The sequence below is a fragment of the Malaya genurostris genome, chromosome 2, assembly GCF_030247185.1.
Source record: "Malaya genurostris strain Urasoe2022 chromosome 2, Malgen_1.1, whole genome shotgun sequence".
NCBI classification, from domain to species: Eukaryota; Metazoa; Arthropoda; class Insecta; order Diptera; family Culicidae; genus Malaya; species Malaya genurostris.
In genome coordinates, this window is record NC_080571.1 from 309,605,547 (window position 1) to 309,618,557 (window position 13,011).

General features: G+C 36.4%; 1 protein-coding gene across 15 annotated transcripts in view; it reads right to left on the bottom strand.

The window, feature by feature from the left end:
* Positions 1-13,011, bottom strand: part of LOC131431072 (electroneutral sodium bicarbonate exchanger 1) — a 118,632-nt gene that overhangs the window by 35,723 nt on the left and 69,898 nt on the right. For 14 of the 15 annotated variants that reach the window (XR_009229636.1, XM_058596537.1, XM_058596536.1 and 11 more), the window contains one exon: positions 1,771-1,865. Coding sequence is in view for 14 of the 15 variants with exons in the window: in XM_058596542.1 (XP_058452525.1) it covers positions 1,771-1,865 (95 nt within the window). In the remaining variant the exon portion in view is untranslated. Of the gene's footprint in view, positions 1-1,770; positions 1,866-1,972; positions 2,000-13,011 lie in introns of those variants that run through there. The other variant, XM_058596539.1, reaches the window with a different exon arrangement.

Here is a 13,011-nt window from a genome sequence, read left to right on the forward strand (position 1 = left end):
GAATTCGTTCAATTTTGTTCGATATTAGTCCTATGGTGTGTGATCTATCGGGAGTTAGACCGCGTAAATCCATCGTTGGACCTTAGGAGTCCTTCCCCAGACAACCATCTTATTGGTATTCATAACGCAAATTTTGATCGCACTATTTTCCTAATAAGTAAAAAATGACGAAAACTTCTACTCATCGTGGCTCAAAATCTAGAACTTGTCGATTGTTTACCAACATTATCTAATTTAATCCATGTGCTATCCATGTCGGTAAACGCGATTTTCAATGGATATATTCTTCTCGGCTTCAGTCAGATTTTGCTGTTTGGGTTGTCCGAATTATGAAACTCCGAACGAACGGCTTTTTCTAGAAGCGGTTGTTTGAAAAAGTAACTTGGTTGCATAATGCCTCACTTCTTACTATGATCTGAAATCACAAAACGTTGTGTGTGCATTAGAGTAATAGAATAAATGTAATCGTGATCACACTAACTATGCTGTTCTAACACGCGACTACCGATTTGGGAAACGATTTTTTTAAAGCTTATAATTAGGCTAATCAAATTAGTAGTAAGCTCTAAGAATTCAGCTCTGATACTAGATCTGCTGAAAAATTGCGTGTCGACACAACGACCGCCATTAATTTAATAAGGCTCGTGGATGAATATGAGGACACGTGCAGATAATAACTATTATATACGGACCGATTTACCATAGTGATGAAAAGGCAGGTTATTATCATTCAATTTTATTAGGATATTCTTAAATTTGATGTTATATTTATAGTTAAAAATAAATTGAAAAAAAATACTATCATATCATTAGTTTATTCAGCATTCCAGTGAACACAAAGATGAAAACTATCACAAACAATCGGAGCAACATACGATAATAAAAGTTCAACACCACAGAAGATACAGGTTTAATCAAGCACATAATAAAAAATCGCAATATTGAATAATCTTCAAATGATCTATTTATGGAATACGCTGCTCGCTTCCCCGATTTCCAGGAGGATGCAGGCAAGTGGCGCACATACAAAATAAACACTGTCGGTGCGAGAATGGATAGCACCAGTAGGCGTATCATAAATCAATTGATTAAATTGCCACCTTCACTTACTGTTTATGACACGACAACGATGTGCCATTCACTGCGCTTGATTGCTGTAAATCTATGGCCGAGCAGTACTCAGATTAGTGCTGGACAGATTAAATGACCCAGTGATTTTTGTTTTTATGCTGCTGTTGAAGATTTTAAAGAGAAGCTCCATTTGCTTATAAGACTAACTGTTGTCATCATTTGATGTCAGAATTAACTTTTGAGTAATGTCAACAATAGTTCCGATGGATCAATAGTACTTTCAATGTGTTTACAAAGTTGATTGTTTATCAATGTTATAATCCCATTCAATTAATGGTATTACATGATAGCGTTTGACGGTAGACTAGCCTTAAACATCCGGTAGATATAGTTTCATATAACGGATTCGAATCGTTATCAGCAATTCAATAGGTTTGTTCAAATAATGTCGGCTACTGGACTTACAATATTATTTTTGCAGTGCACTATGCATTTGTCATAGACACCGAGCGTCGATGCCAATAGACAAACAGAATACCAGAATGGATTGGAGTGATGTTTAATTTTATTGCAACGTAAGTTCTATTTTCTTTGTTTTTATTTTGATTTAGCGATGAAAATTCTAGAATCTTTAAACAGAGCAATCCAGAGGCTCTTAAAATTTGAAAAAATCAAATGGGTTAATTTATATGAACTTACCTTCTAGGTCCTGATCCACTGGATAGTTGCTACTGTTTAACCTCGGATCAATTGGAGCTTCATCATCGCCTCCACCGTGATCCATTTTCCACGGTCTGAAATGCGAATAAATGAAAAGAAAGCATAGCTTTAGAAATAAGGCGAAGAATGAAAGTATTTAAAAGAATATGTGCACGTATGTCAATATAAATATAAACTTTACCAAAAATCTATTACTCTTTCAAAGTCGACGACTGTAGGACGAATGAGTTGGTTTCAGCTGATTGTTATTCGTAGACCGTTGAAAACATTTATGTGGGAAGAACAATTATCATGAAGTTGATTGCTAGTCAGTGCCGGAAAAATGCTATAAATTGCATTCCTTAGATAAAAACAAGGGCATACAAGAGACTTTGTGTGTTTATTGGTGAACTTGCCCTTTTAGATGCATGATTACTGACGGCGAAGTCGATATGATTGCTACCGGTTAAGCCGGAGGTTACTAAAATGTTTTTCTTCTAGCTAAGAGTTGATATTCAATTCTAGATCCATCAGTAAATAGAATAATGAATATAATCAAAATGACGTCTTTAGCCTAAGGACTTTTCACACGAGGGATTGAAAGATTTCCCATAGCGTTGATTCCGTGTAAAGATAAACGAGTCGCAAAATGTCCGTATCAATGTTATCAATAGAACAAATCACCAAAGTCTGATTACATGCAAATGAGGTCTGAGGAATATTAGCATCGGTTTTCAATTTCAATCTTGTGTAAGTGGCATAAATTGTAAGTAATCGCTAAAATGTGATACCAACTGTAAAGTGACTAGAATAATAGCAACAATTAAGATAAAATGATAGCGACATCATGTGGACCAATTGCACCGACAACGGTTTACTCAACAGATGCGTAGATTTCGTTTGGGGGTCATGTGCAAGATTTCTCCGCTAGTTATTTATCTAATTTATTTTTGTTCTTGAATGGTAGAGAATTTATATGTCGTTACGTTTAATGTCAGATCGTTGATTCGATCGACGTAGAGTACTTCGACTATTTCGTTGAAACTGCCAAAAAGGTAAAAGCACTGGCTAGAGTGCTGCACTGAATGGAAGGAGTGGAATGCTCCATCAACAAAAAGGGTGATAAGTTTGATTGTTGCAACTACCGAGAAATCATGTTGCTGAACGCCGCCTACAAAATACTCTCCCAAATCCTTTGCCGTCGTCTATCACCAATAGTGATGTGCTACATGCGAGTAGCTGGGACACTCTCGAGTCCTTTCGAATCTCGGAGAGGGTGTAATTCGAAGAGCGAGGATCGACACAAGTGGTACAATCTTCCGAAAGTCCGTACAGCTTTTTGGCATCGCTGACGAAGATGATATTGTGACTCGTAACTTTGAGAAGATTGTGGAAACACACATCGGACTGAAAACCGGCTTCGATGGGCCGTGCATGTCGTTAGGATGCCGGACCGAACCGAGTGAAAATAGTTCTTGAATCTGATCCGGCAGGAAAAAGAAAAAGGGGAGCACAACGGGCAAGGTTGATCGGTCATGTGGAGAAGGACATGCGAAATATCCGGGCCTTGAGTGGATGGCGAGGAGCGGCCACGTATCGAGCTACATGGAGACATTCGCTAGGTACACAGGGTTGTCACGAAAAATTTGAAAATCAAAACGCGCGAAATCCGCGCGAAGTAAAAAAAAATGCGCTAAATCCGCGCGAAATTGAAAACTGAAACGCGCGATGCTCGAGTGAAGCGTTAGACAACCATATTTATGCAGGTGATAATTTCCGCAGAACTTGATAATTCACTTAAATATAATTTAAAAATCTGCATAAATTTGACATATGCACGCAATAAACAACACCACACTGCGAGAAATCCCATGAAAATGATTGCAAGTTCACTTTTGTGGAACACTACAATACCATAATCAATAAAGCAAATAGCATGCTGGGCTTTATTAAACGCTTCAGTCATAACTTTCAGGACCCATACACAATAAAATTATTATACACTACATGTGTCAGACCTATTTTGGAATATTGCAGCCTAGTATGGAATCCATATAATATTATTCACGAAGAACGCATCGAATCTATTCAAAAACAATTTCTTTTATATGCACTTCGTAAATTAAACTGGACAGCATTTCCTCTACCATCATATGAAGCACGCTGCATGCTCATCAATATACAAACACTTAAAGAACGCCGCGACCTTGCAATGCTTTATTTTATCAGCGACATTATTTCTCAACGCATTCAATCACCTTCTTTATTATCGCAACTAAATTTTTATACACCTAGCCGTCAATTACGAACCAGGAAATTATTTTTAGAAAGAAACACTAGAACAAATTATGCAAAATACAGTCCAGTCAATCGAATAATGCGCCATTACAATCAATACTGCGAACATCTTGACCTTACTATGTCAAAAAATGAAATCAAATCTAAGCTTTGTCGTAGAAATAATGCGTAGTATGTAAGTGAACATTGTAAACAATTTATATGTAGTCCACATTTGCTTGACGAAATAAATAAATAAATAAATTCTACAGCTTTTTCGATGCTTAGTTAATTAATAAAAAATAAAAATGCTTACAATTGTGATATTGAAAGAAGTTGAACAGATTTCAGCGAAGACATTTTTTTTGCTTCAACATCTTGCTCGGCAAGCATTTCCTTCTTGGTAAGAAGAATTTTAAGGTAGACCACATCAGGATGATCTGATTTACTCTTTTTACTTTCAGTTTCAATTATAATAGAGCTTTCTCCTGTTGTCAGATATTACTCTGAATGTCTATCTTTTTCTCCTCATCTTTTGATCTTTTATTTGGATCAGGGAAAAGCCCACTGGAATTAGTATCTGTCAAACTTGTTCTCCAGCAGGCATAAAACCTCCTCATCTATTGCATTAATAGATTGAAATCATCCAAATGATACATTTCCTTAAATCTAGTGCTTCTATAGTAACTAAATCTAATGAGACAGTAACACAAGAAACGATTTCTTGATAACATTACGTGATAAATGAATGTCGAAAGAATTGAAACATTTTTAAAATGCGGCACATGCTAGCAATGTGCTCGTTATATCCATAATTAGTTCCAACATAGGGAATCCGAAGAAAAAAATAGGATCGAAGAGAAATTGTAATATTGACCAGATAACCGCAGCATATTCCAGTTGAGTGAACTAAAGCGCAATACGGGGCTTACAAGCAATGTACATCAGAATTTTTTTAGTCACCCGAAAAATGAATCCTAATAGCTTAGATGTTTAGAACATAGTAAGCTCTATGTGCTCTTTAAAATTTGACTTTGATTCCAGAAGAACACCCAGGTCCTTAACAAACGATGCGCGTTCGAGAACAGTTTGTGAAATATTATAGTCGGACTTGAATATAGACTTTTTGTTACTAAAAGAGATGACGGAGCATTTAGCAGCATTTAAAACTATTTTGAAATATGAAATATGAAAGTCATCGGTAAACGATAGTTTCATACACTTGATCGAAAAATTTAGATCGTTGGGATACAATAAAATTAATAACTGTCCAAGGTGACTTCCTTGAGGACAGAGGTAACAGCAAATGGTGAGGTTGTACAGGCTCCTATTTTCAATATCATTCCATGACCAGTTAGATATTATCGAATTCAAAAATAATCCGTTTAATTCCAGTCTACTTAACTTGGAGATCGTTTGTGATGATTGATTTTGTCGAATGAAACAGCGAAATCGGTGTATATAGAATATACTTGTTGTCATGCTTGTAAAGATCGTATGATGAAGGAAGTGTAGGTAACTAAATTTGGGGAAGTTGAAGGCTTTGGCATGGATCCATGCTGAGTCTCAGATATGTAGTCAGAGCAACTATGTGTTATAAAATCCAGAACTATAATTTCAAACAGCTTCGATACAGCGCACAAAAGCATCAATTCCACGGTAGTTGGATACTATGTCCTTGTTCACATAGGATTTCTTCCAAAAATTCCAGAACGCAAAGAACAATTGAAAATGTTGGATAGTGGAATCAACAAACTGTTAGAACAACTTCTTATCACCACGGATGGAATCCCAGAACTTCTTCTTTTTTTTTCTTGTCAGACTTCGCTTCGTAAACCTGTCGTGCAAATTTTGCTTTAAAAATGCGATTTTTATCATTATTACGTTCATTATTGAATGTGTTTATTTATTACGTTCATTATTGAATGTGTTTTCACTGAGACGATATCTTCCATCAGACATCAATATCCTTGAGTGGGAAAATCTTTCGATTTCTGCATTGGAATAGGAAAACGCAATCACATATATCGACAAGTTTTTGTAATTCCTGATATCAGCTCTGTTGAAATAGCAATTTGTCTCACTTGAGATCGAAGAGCATAAAATCTAAATTTTGTCCACTGAACATTTTCTAGAAGCGCCTTCTAGTAAATTTTGGTTTTATCAAGGTGAAAATTCACCAATTCGGCCAGCTCGACCAATTGCTGAAACGTTCGCCTATCTTTAATTTTTTAGGGTTTCATAAAACTCACAAGCTTCAAAAATTTGCAAAGAACTTTTTTTATTCGAACAAATGATTCACAAATGTTTTTTGAAATTCGCGCGAAATCCGCGCCATAGTATCAAAATCTTAGCAGAAATCGCGCTAAATCCGCGTGACCCTAACAACCCTGGATACAGCAAAGAATACCACAGGATTAGACTGATATGTAGGCTGAGTGAGCCAAAAAGTCAATCAATATTACTGGGTTTGGAGAAAATTACCTTATTTGACCGCTAAAATGCGCTGCAATAGTAAAACAAAAAAAAACAAAAGAATGGGGGTGCCTCATAGCAAAGCAAAGTCCAGATTCCAGATTCCGATACGGAACTTGACCTTCTGTTACAACAGACTTCGCCGCCGACTCGTAAGTGTACAGGACTATTACGTCGCCAGTGTTACATTCTGTTACATTAGAGCGTGGTCACGATTACTCGCTATCGGTAAAGTGGAATGGTGTGACTTTTTTTTAACACAGAGGACACTAGTGTCTTTCATGCAATGCGAGAATAAATCAGCTGACTATTGTTTACAATTTGATCTCAGAATTTTCCCAAAATGAGTACAGCCTGAAGCGTGGCTTCGAAGCAGTTTTTTGATGCTCGCACTCGATGGTGTCGTGACCTTGGATTGGCCCTCTCAGTCGCCCGTTGCCAATCCAATTGAGAACGTTTGGGCTCAAATGAAGATGAAGCTTGGAAGGAACCGACCACACAATTTGGAGCAGCTTGTTCACTGAATTCACAAAATTTGGAGGTCGTTTTCAGAAGATGCGTGCAAAATCTCGCTCAAAGTATGCCTCGAAGGTGTCAAGCCATTATTAACGCTGATGGGGATTGGATTTGATATTAATGAATGTGCATGTAAGTTTTTGAGTCTTATTCATTTTCTCACAACAGTGACCACGCTCTTATGTAACAGACTGTACGATCCTCCGGATTCTAAGAATCCTTCCAAGATAGGACTCGGACATACGATATCTGTCTTGTTAAACCAGCGCCATATATTTCAAAATGCCGACCCGACCTCATAATTCATTTATGCGTGAGATTCTGAAGATGAAAAAAATATTTGGTTGTTTGGTATCACGTCGGTTCACCCCGAATCAAAAAACAGAAACACGAGCGCACTTCAGAAGCGTGTTTGACCATTCTGATGCGCGATATCAATAGATAACTCTTGATAAACCTCGGATCTACTATTAAACGTCAGAGACGACCTGATTCCAGTGGTATATGACAGTTATTAAAGTGTTTTTTGGAAGATGTTCAAAAACCATTTTTTTGCTTTTCAAGCAGGTTATTTTTTGCCTTACCTAATGATCCAATCGTTTAAACGGCATTCGGCATAACGATCCGCTTCGCTCCACTTTATGATGAGATTTTTATTTCTATTTTTATTATGTCTGCCGACACAGTAAATCTGCGATAAGCTGTTAGACTATCAGGCTGGTGAATATCTAATAAAATACAGTTTCGAACTGGCTTGAAATAGCTTTACGACCAATTGGCGGACAGAATTGAAGTTGCGCAATTTGTCTGGTTTCAATTGAAGGAATATTTTGTTGTTGTCGAACATGAAAGTGCTATTTGTTTTGGAGCTTCAGCACATTCATTAACATACAAGAACAATTAAAACACCTAGCCAACATGATCATACCGAGTGGTTAACTGGTTCATGCATAATAATAATAATAATACTAATCATTGGCTTGTTTCTAATAGGCAGTCTTTGTGCGTTACCGATCCCCGTAGGGTATGCGTCTGTGGTAGCAGCCCAGCGAGAGGTTATTTCATTATGACACCGACGGGTTGATGTGATAATCAAATAGAGCAAAGTGTCATAAAATGCCGTAATTACAGACTACACCGAGCTTTGATCCAGTCTTGACCAGACAGAGGTCGATTCAAGTTGACTGTTTAGTGTTGTAACCGTTGTAAATTCTTTAATGCCCTATTTCCGATGTGCACTTCCTTTCAGCTGTCACTAGCGGTTCGTCGTCGGTAAGTTAGTATACTACTCTAACGCCGGTATTTCATGGATTGAACAGTGGCATGTGAGTTGTCGTTAATCGTTTTGTGATTGTAAACCACTGATAATGCAGATGTTGTTTTCTGTTGGCAGGGGACGATTTTATCTGGAATGCAGTGCCGTGTACTTCAAAGTTGGCATTGTTATCAAATGCTTGAATAGTGAGAAGTTAGCAATTAAGTTCTAGTGAGTGTGTGAAATCGGATTAGGGCAACTATTATCCTATTATAACTTTTTTCATGGATAGTACTGGTAACTGTTCACGAAGTAATAATAACCGAAATCTACGAAGGAAATGGATGAAATGAGTAAACTTTTTCCAGTATATGCATTTGTTTTGCAAATGTTTCACCATGTCACATGATGAGTGGTTGTCTCCACAGGCCTTTAATTTCATAAATCAAGAGCCATGGCAGTATACTTTATGAGACACATGATGTGTGCTTGACCCGGTTGATTACACTCAAGTACCATTTTTTGCTAACACTGAATTATAGCTGATAACGAGTATACCAGTCACAATATCAATAATCACATAAATTTCCTTCAGACTTTCCTTTTGAAGCTTCTCGCGAACATTCATCCAGCAAAGTACTTTTGTTTGCGCGTTTGTTTGAATATAGGAATAGATTGATGACAGTAGCGTAGTATAAGCTTATAGTGCAATGAAAAAAATGAATTGATATCTAGGATAACTGGGTAGGATGGACAGCTGCATGTATTGAAAAATCGGAATAATTTTACCTTTGATTAGATGTTATGGTATTTTCAAATCAAATGAAATCAAAATGATACACAACGCACTACAAAATAAGAGTTCAAAGTGATAAAAACTAAAAATGTGTTCATGTTTGAAAAGATACAAAAAAAAAAGATTAAGTCATTAGGTTTCTCCGGGTTGGCAGTTCAATGCATAGGGCACTGATCTTGCAATCAAGTTGTCGTGTGCTCAATTCTCGAGCTGGCAAGATTCTAAGTATCAGTAGGATCATAGCACTAGCCATGCAATGGTTCTGTACGCAAAGGCTACAAAATCTGTTGAAACACAGAAGGTCGGTGGTGGGTGGGTGCAAATAAATCAACAAATTTCTCGTAAATGCACAGTTATTATTAACAAGAAATTTGTTTCATCACATTCGAGCGAAGTAGCTGCTACGAGAAGCGCCAAACACACTGTAGATAACATGAATACGACAGTTCGTGCTCGCATCTCAGCCAACACAGTCGAAAATCGTTTGCGGTTGAAGCAAAAGAAACAAAGACATTACAGTGCAGTGAACAATAGAGTGTACGGAATGGTCAAATACGATTTAACAAAGCTTGAAACTTGGCCAACAAGACAAAATTCAATTTGTATAGTACGCGTGCATGACCTTCCCCCGCAGTCCAGCGATCAGTGCGTTCGGGAAATCATGTCGCAGTACGGTGAAGTTCTTTCCATCGAAAGAGAAGTATGGCGGAATTTTTCCCCGGCATACGGAATGGCGTGCTAGTGGTACGCATGCAACTACGTAAGGCAATTCCATCATACATCATTTGTGGTCAAGGTGGGACACATCCGTGTAAAACGCTGATTACCTATGAAAATCAGCTGTTTACATATCAGTTTTGTGAACAACCTGCACACTACGGTAAACCTTGCACTGAAACTGCGAAAAGAACATCTTCAACCAAAGACAAGGTCAACCGTTCAACAACGAAAACTAGTGAGCGTAGTACTCCTGTTTCACCATCAAACCAACCAACAACTGCAATCAATGTACAACAAGGCGCTCCTACAGCAACTAACAACGAGCTCAAGACTGCGAACAACAAGGAAAATGAAAAGAAGACGGAAATCAACAACAAAACCACCGATGCGGCAATGGAGGACGAGACGAACCACGAACAAAGTGCCCCTCAACCCTCGCAGGAGGGAAATGGAAGCTCTTCTCTTCCTAGAAAAAGAGTGACAACGAGATTCACTTCAAAAAATTCTTTATTTAAAAAATCGGCTGATTCGGCCACGTTAACCTTGTACGCAAATAGGCCTGAATAAAAATATCTTTTAAGTAAAAAAAACATGAATACGACTTCTAGTCTAGAAGAAAATTTTTAAAGATGAGAAATTGAGGTTTTGTATCATAACTGTATTTGAATCTCTGTGCTAACTATTCAGCCAATTGAATTAAAAACTCACGCCCTAGCAAGAACGTTTTCGAATATCTGAAATTTTTCATCATGGCAACGCTTGGCCAGTTGTTGTGACTCCGTTTTGAAACGGGAAATTCAGACAAGGTGTCATCGAACTATTACCTTTCAGATCAATTTCGAACGTTTCCTACGGGATTAAGATTGACATCTTTGAAATCAAAAATTGACTGGATTCATTCGTATTTAGACTCAAAAGAAGAAACATTTTGTTTGAAATGAGAATTCATAAATTGCCATAAGGCACAAATCTCCAAATATCAAGGGGAACGTGCCATTTGAGCCAATTTGTTCTGACAGTATGTATAACAAGAGTAACTAAAACACCTATTATTAATAACGAATCGTATAAACAACAAAGATGAAAGGCCAAAGGGTCAAAACACTTGATATTTATGCAAAAAAATATGCCAAGAATAAGGGGAAAACGTTTTAGTTTCCAGTGGAAAATGCTATTTCCACACAATAACGCTTCAAGCTTAAAACAGAACACAGGAATCTTACTGCTTGGTCAGAAACATAGCAGTTTAGTTCGACGACAGTAGCGAGAATATGTTATAACTAGGGGCTGGAGTCCACTAGGAGATTGATAGTACCTATTAGCTCTCTCCGGACTGTACCAGCCTAGATGCCGTGTGGAATCCGGCGGAAAAAATTAACCAAGAATAGATCCACTGGGTTCCTGCTTCCATGTCGTAAAAGGCGACAATTGCAGGAGTTTCTTTTTCCTTTCAGTTATCAGATATTTTCAATGTTTTACTTACTCTATTTTACTAAATCATCTCTCTATTCAACCTATCAATTTCCGTCTAGCTTCGTAGAAAAATTTTATTAGGAATGATTTCTTCTTCCATGTTATTGATTGTCTTTCAGGATTATAAAATGAATGATAAAAATCAACCATTGCGCAAATCCGTTTATATTACAAAGTTAATAACAGAGATAACATGTATCGGTATATTGAATACATAGTAAAAAACACTTGATATTAATATTTCAAACAGTAAATTAATATTTTTCTCGGTAGCCGGCTGCCCAGATCAACTAATATAACCAATTAATAATTAAAATAAATAATAAATAATTAAAATAATAAAGCGGAAATAATAAAGAATCAAGACGCGTGTGAAATCTGTTGACCTTTGTTTGGTGATTTAAAATGATTTTATAATAACTGTTTAGAATATTTCAATGCAATGAATCAACTTTTTTGTCTAAATCCTATTCGCTTGTTTATTTTGTATCACGTAGTTTCATTTATAGAAACGTGCTTAATCCACCTAGCAGTGAGATGATACCTTTTTTTATCAATCCGAGTGTGTGGTTTTGCATGACTAAAAAAAACGCGAAAGGTAGCCCAAGTAGCAATCCGCGACTAGTTCCGATACGACAAAGTCCAAACTACGTTGCAACAAGAGCACGAATATGTGTTTTATGTTATACTGGTTAAAACATGGTGACAGCAATGTTTCATCATAACATAACTAGTTACGAAATAGTTATTTAGATTTCCAATCATAACATCTTTGTGTCATATTGAATTAAATATATTTTATAAGCTATCTTTACTTAATCCAAACATATTTTTAATCACAACAATGCTTCTAGCCACTAGTTAAAAATAAGTTTATTTGACTTCAATAGTAGCAACCCGTAACTAGTTTTGATACCACCTAACCCAACTGTGTTGCAACAAGAGCACGAACATGTTTTTTATGTTATACTGGTTAAAAAAAGTGACAGCAGTGTTTCTTTATAACGTAAACATTAAACTGACTATCATTTGTAAGTTATCGTTACTTGATTCTAACATATCTTTAATCACAACTATGTTTTTAGTTACTAGTTGAAAAAAAGTTTATTTTCCGTTGCGAAACCATTATAAATACGGTTACGTATATGTGAATCGTTACTGTGAATTGATATAGCAATAACTTAGATATTATAAGATTATAACATATAATTTCTTCATTACTTCAGATAGTTATCGGTAAGTTTTCCCAACGTTATGATAACTAAAATGCAAACAAAACAACCTTTGTTGGCTTGAATATGGCGAACACAATATGGAGTCTCAAGAAGTGTATGAAACGTAAATAAAACCAGGATATTACTTTTTTCGAAACTACTTTTTGCCGAAAATAGTGAAAGGCAGAAAAGTCATTTTTGTTCTATGCATTGTGATAATATTATAGTTCTCATGATATATGAATTTAAAATGATGAGAAATCACTCTACTTGGAATAATTTTGAGCATTCTGAACATAGGGTTATTTTGTTGTTTAATTTTTATATCTTTATAAACAGATTTGGATTGAAGGCGCATAAAAAACAGTGAAGTAAAATTGAATTCCGCTCGACAGTTTTTGGATCGTTGTGAAATTTGTACCTTGTATCAAGTTTGTGACTTAAAGTACTCTTCTGCTTTTTTATTGATGATAGAAAAGTATTCTGGATTCTTTCAATGTTTATAATGTCGATGG